Raw genomic sequence first — 14,253 nt, forward strand, 5'->3', positions numbered from 1 at the left:
TGATAAATTTAGCTATGGTGAAAAGTGTCAGCTAAATCTTAAATATCACTATTTACTGTACAAATGTCACAATTGTAGAGGAGAGAGGAGAGAGCTGCAGTTTTCATTGCTTCCTGCATTCAGAGGATATTATACCATCAGCACCCTCTGACATTTGAAAATCGCATATTTTCTCTTTTTTTATAGTTCTTTGTATTTTTTTATAATTTTTATTCTATTTTTTAATCTTTTTTAGCTTGGGTATTTCTTATTTACATTTCGATTGTTTCTCCCTTTCTTGGTTTCCGGGCCAACATCCCCCTAATCCCTCCCCCTCCCTTTCTCTATGGGCGTTCCCCTCCCAATCATCCTCCCATTACCACCCTCCCCCCAAAATCATGTTCACTAGGAGTTCAGTCTTGGCAGGACCAAGGGCATCCCCTTCCACTGGTGCTCTTACTAGGCTATTCATTGTTACCTATGAGGTTGGAGCCCTGGGTTAGTCCATGTATAGTCTTTGGGTAGTGGCTTAGTCCCTGGAAGCTCTGGTTGGTTGGCATTGTTGTTCATATGGGGTCTCTAGCCCCTTCAAGCTCTTTAAGTCCTTTCTAAGATTCCTTCAACGGGGGTTCCGCTCTCAGTTCAGTTGTTTAATGATGGCATTTGCCTAGGTATTTGCTGTATTCTGGCTGTGTCTGTCAGGAAAGATCTACCTCGGGGTTCCTGTTGGCTTGCACTTCTTTGCTTCATCCATCATATTTAGTTTGGTGGCTGTATATGTATGGGCCACATGTGGGGCAGGCTCTGAATTTTCAAATTAATGCCCCACATTCTTAAATTGTTCAAGTTATTTGAAGTTATTATTAAACATTGGATGACATAGGACATAATAAGACTTGAAAGACAATTTATCCATGCTAATGGAGTTATTTTCTTACATATTGAAATAGGCAGGAGCATGTGAGCACTTATTTCCTTTTTGGTGACATTTTATGGGAAGTTATTGAAACTTTCAGGGATGCAGACTTCATGATGAAATTATGGCACAGTGGTTGGGAATTGATATATTATGTTTCCTCGATGCCAGGTTTCTTTCTTTCTTCCTTTCCTTCTTTCTTTCTTTCTTTCTTTCTTTCTTTCTTTCTTTCTTCCTTCCTTCCTTCCTTTCTCTCTCTCTCTCTTTCTTTCTCTCTCTCTCTTTCTTTCTTCCTTTCTTCCTCTCTCTTTCTTTCTTCCTTTCTTCCTCTCTCTCTCTTTCTTTCTTTCTTTCTTCCTCCCTTCCTCTCTCTCTCTCTCTCTCTCTCTCTCTCTCTTTCTTTCTTTCTTTCTTTCTACTGTAATATGAGTGGATATAAACATTTTATTCCTTTTACTATTCCTGTCTCCAGTATAAGCATTCGTTGTCATGCTTCTATCTTTTGTAGGCTTGGATACTTCTGGAACCATAAAGCAAAATATAATCTTTATTCTAAAAGTCATTCCGCTCTTGGTACTTGACCATACAATAAAAAATAAATTTCAGGCAGTCTAGACTGTGCCTGGATCTGAGCGAACTCAGTCAGAGTGCTCCCTGCATGTAAATCCTGTGAGAGGGAGAGCTGGACATTCAGAGGGGCAGACATGCCTGGGAAACCAGAGAATACTTTCTGCCCGCATTTCTGTCCTAGTGCCATCTGCGCCCCTTGTGCATAGGGACCCAGGAGAAGTGGGGGCAGGTCATTCTGATTTCTACCCTCACAGAGAGCTGAAACCCAGCTCCCAGGAGTGACTTCAGGCCCAAGACCAGAGTAAGACCAACGTTTCTGCCCCAAGTGGCCTGCCTTGTGTACTCAGGGCACACAAAGTCAAAATTCCTCTGGGAACAGATCTTTCTGGTTTCTATCTGTTGCCTAAAACTCGCTGACCAAGGCCAACAAGTCCTTGCTCCCAAACCCCGTGGGAGAGAGACCTGATTGCCTAGAAGTGTGTGCAATCCTGAGACTGTAGTTCAGGAGAGACCACCACTTCTGCCCACCTTTGCCCACATCCTTGGCCCAAGAGGAAACTGAATATTGCCACTGGGCATGGGAAGTTAGGAGAACTCAAACTGCAGGAGCCCTGTGGTCCAGACAGCACCCAGATATGAGCGGAACAGGTCACAGAGCTTTCTCAACACAAATACCGTGGGAGGGAGAGCTGGACCTTCAGAGGGTCATACATGCCTGGGAAACCAGAGGAGACTACTCTCTGCCCACATTTCTGACTCTAGAGGAAAACGCTTAGCACAGTCTGGGTCCCCTGCACACAGGGACATAGAAGAAGTAGGGGCAGACCCTTGTTGTTCCTGCTCACAGGGACAGATGAAAGTCAATGAACAGGAATGACTACAAGCCTGAGAGCAGAACACTCTGTTCCCATAATTGCCTGAAAGAAAACAGGAAAACAGGTCTACAGCACTCCTGACACACAGGCCTATAGGAAGGTCAAGTCACTGTCAGAAATAGCAAAACATGGTAATACCAGAGGCAACCTGATGGTGAGAGGCAAGCACAGGAGCACAATCAACAGAAACCAAGACTACATGGTATCATCAGAGCCCAATTCTCCCACCAAAGCAAACAGTGAATATCCAAAAACACAATAAAAGCAAGATCTAGATCTAAAATCACATTTCATCATGATGATGGAGGACATTAAGAAAGACATACAGAACTCCCTTAGAGAAATGCAGGAAAACACAAGTAAACAAGTAGAAGCCCTTGGAGGTAAAATACAAATATCCCTGAAAGAATTACAAGAAAACACAATTAAACAGATAAAGGAATTAAAAATGGATATGGAAACAATAAAGAAAGCACAAAGTGAGACAACACTGGATATAGAAAACCAAAGGAATAGACAAGGAACCATAGATACAAGCATCACCAACAGAATGCAAGAGATAGAAGTGAGAATCTCAGGAGTAGAAGATTCCATAGAAATGGACACAACTGTCAAAGTTAATGTAAAACAGAAAAAGCTACTGGTCCAAAACTTACAGGAAATCCAGGACTCAATGAGAAGATCAAACTTAAAGATAATAGGTAAAGAAGAGAGTGAAGACTCCCAACTCAAAGGTCCACTAAATATCTTCAACAAAATCATAGAAAAAAAGGCCCTAACCTAAAGAAAGAGATGCCTATAAACATTCAAGAAGTCTACAGAACTCTAAACAAATTGGACCAGAAAAGTAACTCTTCCTGTCACATAAGAGTCAAAACACCAAATGCACAAAACAAGGAAAGAATATTAAAAGCAGTAAGGGAAAAAGGTCAAGCAACGTATAAAGAAAGACCTATCAGAATTACATGAGATCTCCCACCAGAGACCATGAAAGCCAGAAGATCCTGGACAGATGTCATACAGACCCCCAGAGAACAAAAATGCTAGCCCAGGTTACTGTATCCAGCAAAACTCTAAATTAGCATAGATGGAGAAACCAAGATATTCCATGAGAAAACCAAATTTACACAATATTTTTCTACAAATCCAACCCTACAATGGTAAAGCCCAACAGAGGAAAGCAAGCTACCCCCTAGAAAAAGCAAGAAATAAATCTTTCTGCAACAAAACAAAGAGAAGAGAAGCTTACAAACATAATCTCACCTTCAAATATGAAGAAAACAGGAAGCAGCAATCACTATTTTTAATATCTCTCAAGATCAGTGGACTCATTTCCCAATAAAAAGACAAAGATTAACAAACTAGATATGTAATGAGGACACAGCATTTTGCTGCCTACAGGAAACACATCTCAGAGAAAAAGACAGATACTATCTCAGAGAAAAAAGGCTGGAAAACAACTTTCCAAGCAAATGGTCTGAAGAGGCAAGCTGGAGTAATCATTCTAATATCGAATGAAGTCAAATTTCAACCAAAAGTAATCAAAAAAGATACAAAAGGACACTTCATGCTCATCAAAGGAAAAATCAACCAAGATGAACTCTCAATCCTGGAAATCAATGCTGCAAATAAAAGAGCACGTACAAACATAAAAGAAACGTTACTAAAGCTAAAAGCACACATTGCACCTCACACAATAAAAGTAGGAGATTACAATACCCCACCCTCATCAATGGAGGGATCATGGAAACAGGAATTAAACAGAGACATAGACAGACTAACAGCGGTTGTGAATCAAATGGACTTAACAGTTATTTATAGAACATTCTATCCTAAAACAAAAGGATATACCTTCTTCTCACCACCTCATGGTGCTTTCTCCAAAATAGACCATATAATCCGTCACAAAACAGGTCTCAACAGATATAGAAATATTGAAAAAAATCTCATGTGTCCTATTAGACCACCATGGACTAAAGCTGGTTTGTAATAAAAATAAAGAAAGAATGCCCACATATACATGGAAGTTGAACAATGCTCTACTCAATGATAACCTGGTAAAGGAATAAAGAAAGAAAGAAATTAAAGACTTCTTAGAATTCAATGAAAATGAAGGTACAACATACCCAAACTTATGGGACACAATGAAAGCTGGGCTAAGATGAAAACACATAGCTCTGAGTGCCTACAGAAAGAAACCAGAGATAGCATATATCTGCAGCTTGACAGCACACCTAAAAGCTCTAGAACAAAAAGAAGCACATACACCCAGGAGGAGTAGAAGGCAGAAAATAATCAAACTCAAAGCTGAAATCAACCAAGCAGAAATGAAAAGGACTATACAAAGAATCTACAGAAACATAAGCTGATTCTTTGAGAAAATCAACAAATAGATAAATCCTTAGCCACACTAATCAGAGGACACCGAGCATGTGTCAAAATTAACAAAAGCAGAAATGAAAAGGGAGACAAAACAGAATCAGAGGAAATTGAAAAACATCATCAGATCCTACTACAAAATCCTATATTCAGCAAAACTTTAAAATCTGGAAGAAATAGACAATTTCCTAAACAGATACCAGGTACTGAAGTTAAATCAGGAACAGATCAACCACTTAAGCAACCCCATAATTCCTAAAGAAATGGAAGCAGTCATTAAAAGACTCCCAACCAAAAAGAGCCCAGGTCCAGATAGGTTCAGTGCAGAAATCTATCAGACCCTCATAGAAGACCTCATACAAATATTATCCAAATTATTCCACAGATCTGAAACAGTGGGAGCACTACTGAATTCCTTCTATGAAGCCACGATTACTTTTGAACCTAAACCACACAAAGACCCAACAAAGAAAGAGAACTTCAGAGCAAATTCCCCTTATGAATACTGACACAAAAATACTCAATAAAATTCTTGCAAAACAAATCCAAGAATGCATCAAAACAATCATCCATCATGATCAAGTAGGCTTCATCCCAGGCATTCAGGAATGGTTTAATATATGGAAAAAATCAACATAATCCAATATAAAAACAAACTGTAAGATTAAAAACCACATGATGATTTCATTAGATGCTGAGAAAGCATTTGACAAAATTCAATACCCCTTCATGATAAAAGTACTGAAAAGAACAGGAATTCAAGGACCATACCTAAACATAGTAAAAGTGATATGCAGCAACCAGTAGCTAACATTAAACTAAATGGAGAGAAACTTGAAGCAATCCCACTAAAATCAGGGACTAGACAATGCTGCCCACTCTCAACCTACTTATTCAATATAGTTCTCAAAGCCCCAACCAGAGCAATCAGACACTGAAAGAAGATCAAAGGGATACAGAGAGGAAACAAAGAAGTCAAAATATCTCTATTTGCACATGATAAGATTGTATATTTAAGTGATCCAAAAGTTCCACCAAAAAACTACTAAACCTGAAAAACACCTTCAGCAAAATGGCTGGGTATAAAATTAACTCAAATAAATCAGTAGAGTTCCTCTACACACACACACACACACACACACACACACACACACACACACACACACACAAAAAAAACCAAGCTGAGGAAGAAATTAGGGAATTGAAAACATTCATAATAGTCCCAAATAATATAAAATACCTCAGTATGACTTTAACCAAGCAAGTGAAAGATCTGTATGATAAGAACTTCAAGTCTCTGAAGAAAGAAATTGAAGACTATCTCAGGAGATGGAATGATCTCTTCTGCTCAAGGATTGGCAGGATTAATACAGTGAAAATGGCCATTTTATGAAAAGCAATCTACAGATGCAATGCAATACCCATCAAGATTCCAATCCAATTCTTCATAGAGTTAGCAAGAAAAATTTGCAAATTCATCTGGAATAACAAAAATCCCAGGATAGCTAAAACTATCCTCAACTATAAAACGAATTCTGGGCGAATCACTATCCCTGGACTCAAGCAATATTACAGAGCAATAGTGTTAAAAATTGTATGGTATTGGTACCAATACTGGCAGATAGACCAGTGGAAGAGAAGTGAAGACACAAAAATGACCCCACACACCTATGGTCACTTGATTTTTGAAAAAGGAGCCAAAACCATCCAATAAAAAAAAGATTTGCATTTTCAACAAATGGTGCAGTTTCAGCAATGGAGGTCAGCATGTAGAAGAATGCATATCAATCCACTCTTATTATCCTGTACAAAGCTTAAGTCCAAGTAGATTAAGGATCTCCACATCAAAGCAGATACACTCAAACTAATAGAAGTAAAAGTGGGGAAGAATCTCGAACACATGGGCACTGGAAAAAATTTCCTGAACAAAACACCAATGGCTTATGCTCTAAGATCAAGAATTGACAAATGTGACCTCATAAAGCTACAAAGTTTCTGTAAGGCAAAGGACACTGATGTTAGGGCAAAACGGCAACCAACAGATTGGGAAAAGATCTTGACCAATCCTTCAAATGATAAAGGGCTTATATCCAAAATATACAAAGAACTCATGAAGTTAGACTCTAGGGAGACAAATAACCGTATTGAAAAATGGGGTTCAGAGGTAAACAAAGAATTCACAGCTGAGGAATATCAAAAGGCTGAGAAGTACCTAAAGAAATGTCCAACATCTTTAGTCATAAGGGAAATGCAAATAAAAACAACCCCGAGATTCCACCTCACACCAGTCAGAATGACTAAGATAAAAATCTCTGACAACAGCAGATGCTGGTATGGATGTGGAGAAAGAGGAACACTGCTCCGTTGCTGGTGGGATTGCAGACTGGTACAACCGTTATTAAAATCAGTCTGCAGGTTCCTCAGAAAATTGGACATTACACCACCTGAGGATGCAGCTATACCTCTCTTAAGCATATGCCCAAAAATTGCTCCAACATACAACAAAGACACATGCTCCACTATATTCATAACAGCCTTATTTATAATGGCCAGAAGCTGGAAAGACCCCATCTGCCCTTCATAGGTGAAGGCCAGCCACAAACCATTGAACTGAGAACAGCCGCCCTGTTGAAGGAATCAGAAAAATGACTGAAAGAGCTGAATGGTCTCATGACCCCATATGAACAACAATGCCAACCAACCAGATCTTCCAGGGATTAAGCCACTACCCAAAGACTATACATGGACTGACCCTTGGCTCTGAATTCATAGGTATCAAGGAATAGCCTAGTAGGGGCACCAGTGGAAGGGGAATTCCTTGGCCCTGACATGGCCAGAACCTCAGTGAAAGGGATTGTTGTGGGGATGGCGGTAGTGGGAGGATGATGGGGAGGGGAACGGTCACCTATAAGGGGAGGGGAGGAGTGAGGGGAATGTTTGCCTATAAACAGGGAAAAGTAATATCTTTTGAAATGTAAATAAGAAATATCCAATTTAATAAAGATGGTGGAAAAACTTAAATTTCAATATTGTTTCATTATATTCATCCCACATGAGAGATCTTTTTCCAGCACATTAATACATAAGTCATTTGGAGATGGAAATTTCTTCTTATCATGTGTCCCATCCCTAATTTGTGACAAATAAAGGAAACCTAATCCTCATATGAATAAACAGTGGGGGACTTATTGACCACTATATACTTTCATTGATCTGAATCATGGAACCCGAATAGTCAGTATACTAGTATGGTATTTCATACTGATAGTGGAATTATAAAGGAACTTCAGTCAAGTACCATTATGTCAGAAAACATAATTGTGTTAGCACAAAGCATTTAGATAATGCATAACATACCTTTGAAAATATTTCTGGCCGTTGAATCATCTGTTCAGATAAAGACAACTGTTGACCCTTGGGAGCATTTGCAAAAAGGGATCCCATTTTCACTTCTAGTCCAAGACCCTTTGGTAAATCCAAAGGTTAAGAATATCATATTCTTCATCTATTCTCTGTTTCCAATCTAAACTCCTATTGTCTCTTACCTCAAGGTCCTTCAGGAAATTGTTAAGCTGAAGATATTGTGCCCAAGGGGCATAAAAAGATGTGGGTTTTGGAATGTGTCTTACTGTTTTTAACTTCTGATGTGACCATCAACAATAATGAAGCTTCAAGTATTGCTGAGTAAGTGACAAGCTGAGTGTATAGAATATCACTTTGCTTCTTGATTATTGATCTTTAAGTGAAAATTTTGAACCAAGCTCAAGTAAGCAATTGGTGACAAATGACCCATGAAAAGCTCAAATTTCTTGAAACCTACCCACAAACATTTGCTTTCAGAATACCTTTAGAGTTTCAGTGTCTAAAATGAGAGTGGTGATATTTAGAAATTAATTAAGGGCATCATTTAAGTATAAATCAACAATCGGTGTTTCACATAAATGTTTCTGTTTCTATTTTACTTGTAAGAAATATATAAAGTGTTATTTTTATTGTAACTATTATCATGGTTAGATTACAGAGCTATAAATTGATGAAATGAACTTAATGTTGAATAAGGAGATTTGCTTCTAGTAAATACACATCTTTTCACAGCAATGTATTATTGAAGCTGCATTGATGTCTAAATAAGGTTAGAAACACAAAATTTTCTGTAACTGTGGACAACACAATCTGATTTTTTAAGACAAAAGTTAGTGTCATTGTAAATCTCATATGTTAGTGTGGTGTCAATAAAATATATAGCAGTTATTACCTGCCATAGGGGGAAAACATCCCTTCTCCATTTTCATATAGTTGCATTTGAACTTGATGAAGTCTCATATCATGGAGGCTGTGCACTACAGCATACACACCATTGTAAATACTAATGCTCTCTTCACTCATGGCTACATCAAATATATGACTAGGTAACACATCCAAAAAAGTGTTGATTTGACAGTTGTCCAAGAGATGAAAATTAATATCAGAAAATGAGCACTTGAAGAACAAATTCCACAACTTCAGAAGATAAATTTCTTCTGGGTATCTATTAAGATTAAATGTTTGAATGAATTTGGTAAACTCAAAATTTTCTCTATAATTGTGCTTAAAAATTAGGTTTCCATGGAATGAGTCAAACATGGAATAATCAGTAACTTCAGTAGCATGGTGATTAATGCTCATGTCCCAGACTTTCCATGTCAATAATTTTTGCCCAATATTTCTCATTAGATCTTCTAGAGAATCAATGTCACCATAAACAATTATTACATTTGTCTCATCCATATTTACCAGAATCTTGGAAAATATGAAGCCCATGTGGCTGTGATCATTTTTACAAAAGCAAAGCAGACTCTTTGTCTCTCCATCTCCTCTCTAAAATCTAATAGAATTTTATTTCCTTTGTGGTAATCAAGGAGGATGAGACCTACCCATGACCACCTAAAATGAACCATCAAAGAAACAATGGCAAGGGAAAGAGATGTGTCCTTGGGGACCATTTGGTAGAGAGAAGAATATAGACCATGGTCATTCAAGGCAGGATCACAAAGTCCAAAAGTAATCTGAACCAAATTGGTGAAAAAAGGAAGAAAATTAATATCAAATAAAAATTCATTCCTGAAGCAATAGACGAAAACAGGAGAAGATTTTAAAAAAACATTCCATTTACTAGATTTTACAGAAATTTCCGTTAAGTCTGTAATTTTTAAGGACTTACCTGGTTTCATTTACTACACCAACCTATCTTTTACAAGCAAAATATATCTGGATTGAACTCTGGGTATGTTTTGATGTTTGGATAATTGAAAAATGGCTCTTTCAGTTTAAAGACACCTATAATACGAACTAAGAAAATTGACTCTCAGGGTGCACATCCAAATTTTCTCACCTGGGGACATTTCAAGAGCTGAAGCAATGTCCCAATTTGGGCAGATGTTATTCATAATGTTCCTGTGAGTGCAGCAGAAATTTTTTTCTTTTTACAATTGGAATTAGGCAAATCCTTTCTCTGCCTATGAGCAGTGAGCCCAACAACAGTATTCATAAGTGTTTCCTTCTCAGTGAATCTGACAGTGTAGAAATCAAATCCAAGAGATATGTTGGGTAAAAGATTGGGGTTCCCATTGACCTCCTCAATGGCAAGTAGCAGAGCAAGAATATACTGGTAGTACTTAAAGTTATATGTGTGTAAGTGACGTAAAACATAATAATATAATCATATATACCATATATACCACACACATTCACATATTTAGTACACAAAATGTTCTAGTTCAACTTTGATTCTATAAAACATGTAATTTAATGTCTTCATTATGAATTGATGAACTACCTTAGGTAAATGTGTTAGGAGTAGGTAATATCTCATTAGTTATAGATCCTCAAATCACATATTATTTATATTTTATAAGTTGATTCCTTACACATTCTGTTTACAAATCAGGAATCATATTTCTCCCAATAGCAGATTTGTTGATATATAGCCTTCTCAGGTTCCTTATAAAAATCCACTATTCTATTATCAACTCAATGACTTTTAAAAAATAATATCTTAATTAAATAATAATTCAAAGATAATTTTATTTCATATGTGTCCATTGTAATTATTTATCTGATATAATTTTTTTTATTATGGCAGCATGGAATGACTAGTGTCATAGAACAAGCATAGAAAATCCTGCTTCTGCATATGAATAGATAAGGTTAAAAAGAATGCAGCACCATACCCTTTATATTTTTATCATTATGAGTATTATGTTGTTTTTGTGTGAGACTGTGTGCATGTTCACCTCGTAATACATACATTTCTATGGATTTCAGGATGTATGAATTCAAGACAAAACATACGCAGGTTGATTCCTAGCTATTCGCCTTATTTATAAAGAGTTCAATTTATTTATGTATGTATACATATATTTAATTATGCATTCATGAATCTATGCATTTCATTCATTTAGTGCTCAGTTGCTTGTTTGGTTTATTTAATAACACAGAGACACAACTTTACTGTATGCTTTTATGTATATCATGCTGGTCTTGAACTCAGAAATACCCACCTGTCTCTTTCTGTAGACTATTGGGAATAAAGTCTTGCACCAGCATATCTGCCTGATGGGTTTCTTTATTTTCTAATCACCTATACCTAGATTGCTATAGAGTAAACTTAAAGAGATTCTCTTTTTCTCTCTCTTGCTTTCCACATAATCACTAGATTACAAGTATATACTCTTATTCTTTTGGGAGGTATGAAATCAGTTCCTCACAGTTATATTTCATTCTCAGCTTCTTACTTTTCTTTATATGTATTCATATAACTGCACTAATAACTGCAGACAATGGTTAATAAGAGGCTATGTTGACATTTCCTCTACAAAGGGAATAAATCTATAGCTCTACACTTTAGCTTCAGGCACATATTTTAAACTACGTCAAAAAATACAGCATCATTATTTTCCAAGATATCTAAGCAGCAATCTCTATGTAACATACTAATTGTAATCACCTCTGTGTCCACTTGAGCCAGGAACTCAAAGATCAAGTCATACTCAGCAACATTTTGTTTCATATCCTTCCTTGGATGGCTCACTAAGCAACATTTAAAAGATTTCACTGTTGTCCTAAAAGAAAGTTCCAAAATCAATATTCCTCCAAACTTTTAAAAAGAACAAGCCTCTCTTCCTTGGGTTTATTGACTGTGAAGACGCACAATGACCATAACAAATCTTAAGAAGGAAAACATTTAACTGCAGCTAACTTACATTTTGAGAGATCTTGTCCATTTCATGATGCTGGGAAACATTGTAGTATGGAGGCAGAAAAGGTATGGGACAAGAAGCTGAAAGTTCTATATTTTTATCGACAAGCAGCAGAAGAAAAGACGCTGGACAAAATTTAACTATTTGGAGTTCTAAACCATTCCTGCTTAGGGACATACTAACTCTAACAAGACCAAATGGACTCCAACAAGTCCACTTAGTATGAGCCAAGCATTCACACAAATGAGGCTATTGGGTCCATTTCTACTAAAAGCACAAAAATATTGCTGTTTGATTACTTGTAGAAGAAGTGTCAGGTTTCTTAAATGATGTGATTTTTTTTCTAGACAAGTAAGATTCCGGGATGGCCCCACTCTCAAAGTTATTAGTGCAAAACAATATGAACTTGACTGAGAACTGTATTAAATTTTGTTAGGAGCAATTTCCCTGAGTGGAGAGGTGATCTGATGATGTTGCAAGATTTTGCTAACTTATTTTCCTAGCAAAAGCAACAATTTGTTGTGAATGAATTAAATTTTTCATTATCTTCATGCAAAGGATGAGAAATCAGAATAAACTCGAATATGTCCAATAGACAAAGGTAATTTCTAAACTGAACCAAGAATTGTAATTCTGAATATTGGAGCTAAACTTGTAAAATAGATATAAAACAATGACATAGTTTTTTTTAAACAATGGGCTTGTCTGTACTATTTAAAAGACAGTAAATGTAGTCACTACATTTGTTTGTTATGCAAAGGTGTCTTGTGTGAGAAAAAATATTTTTAGATGCTAATAATCGAAGTAAGCTGTTTGAGGAGGTCATGAGTAAATATTGTTGTGGAGGTTCAGTCCTGTACTGCCAGGTTTTGCCTGCAGGAGCTGTTAGATAGTTCTCCAAGGACAAACGGATTGGTTGCCTGAGGCTCTTGAATTGCTTCTATTGTTTGAGGGGCCTGAGGTAGGACCCTCACAATGTTTTTCTGACTTAATAAGATAACTGTATTATTGAGGCTTACAGCACCAGATAGGGCAGTGCCTTTTTTTTTCAATCTCTTTTTTTATTGGATATTTCGAGTATCATTTTTATGATAGCTAGATTGGAACTTTTTAAGCCAGAGGTACCCTTTCAGACAAGGAGGGCAACTAGTTTGAGTTTCTGCTCTGATTAGAGCAAGAAGCATTAAAATGTATGGTACCTCCTGCCTTACTGGGACATTATTGGATGATATGCCCAGTCTGGTTAATTGAATAATTTTTTGAGCAAACCCTAAATTAATAAATATTTTCTGCCCTTGATTAGAAAGATTTTGTATGGTGTTCTAGCATTGGTTGGTTGTTGTTAGGGATACACACTAAAATTATGGAATAACAACCTCAGCATATGTTTTAAATAAATTAACAGATTTTTAAATTGTCTTTAGGAGAGAGTAACAAGTGGGTATAGGCAAGACGTTTTAAAATAATATCTTTGGCTTTAAAACCTCTATCATCTGGGCAAAAGAATTCTCAATTTTTTTTCTGGTTTCTATATCATATTAACAAGCCTTTTGGTATTTGTATCTCTGTTAGGCAAGCATCTCCATGCTCTTAGAGCTACAGCTACTATTTTTACTATAAATTCCTTTGTCATTTTTGGGGGAGTTGTTTCTTCAAAATTTTTCCCCATACCCATAAACATTTCATATGTTTATGTTTTTCTTTTTCAATTTTATTTTTCTTGAATAATTTATGGATTTATATTTCAAATTTTATCCCCTTTCCCCTCCTTTCCGATACCTCCCTGCTTTTATGAGGAGGCTCCCATTCCCACCCACCTGGCTTTCCCCTTCATTGGGGAAATGTGCCTTATGGGACCAAGGGCTTTTCCTCCTATTGAAGCTGGACAATGCCATCCTGTGTTACATATGTGGCTGGAGTCATGGGTCCTTTCATGTGTACTCATTGGTTGGTGATTTAGACCCTGGGAATTCAGGTTGGGTTCTTTTTGGTTGAGGTTGTTCTTCCTATGGTGTTGCAAACCCCTCTAGATCCTTCAGTCTTTAGTCTAACTCCTCAGTTGTTGTACCCTTGTTCAGTCCAATGATTAGCTTCAATCATCCTCGTCTGTATCAGTAGGGCTCTGGAAGAGCTTCTCAGGAGACACCTATATCTGGCTCCTGTTAGCAACCACATCTTGGCATCAGCAATAGTGATTGGCTTTGGTGGCTGTATATGGGATGAATCCCCAGGTGGGACATTCTTTGGATGACCTTTTCTTCAGTTCCTGCTCCACACGTTCTCCCTGTATTTCCTC

At 37.0% G+C, this 14,253-nt stretch overlaps 1 protein-coding gene across 1 annotated transcript in view; it reads right to left on the reverse strand.

Annotated features, from left to right (window-relative positions):
• Positions 1–14,253, reverse strand: part of LOC148003230 (extracellular calcium-sensing receptor-like) — a 157,289-nt gene that overhangs the window by 129,761 nt on the left and 13,275 nt on the right. The window contains 5 exon segments of the mRNA XM_087569107.1: positions 8,077–8,195; positions 8,198–8,321; positions 8,992–9,491; positions 9,494–9,764; positions 10,091–10,385. Coding sequence (XP_087425233.1) covers positions 8,077–8,195; positions 8,198–8,321; positions 8,992–9,491; positions 9,494–9,764; positions 10,091–10,385 — 1,309 coding nt within the window.

Source organism: Rattus norvegicus, chromosome 9 (assembly GCF_021556685.1).
Source record: "Rattus norvegicus strain SHRSP/BbbUtx chromosome 9, alternate assembly SHRSP_T2T, whole genome shotgun sequence".
In the NCBI taxonomy this organism is placed as follows: Eukaryota; Metazoa; Chordata; class Mammalia; order Rodentia; family Muridae; genus Rattus; species Rattus norvegicus.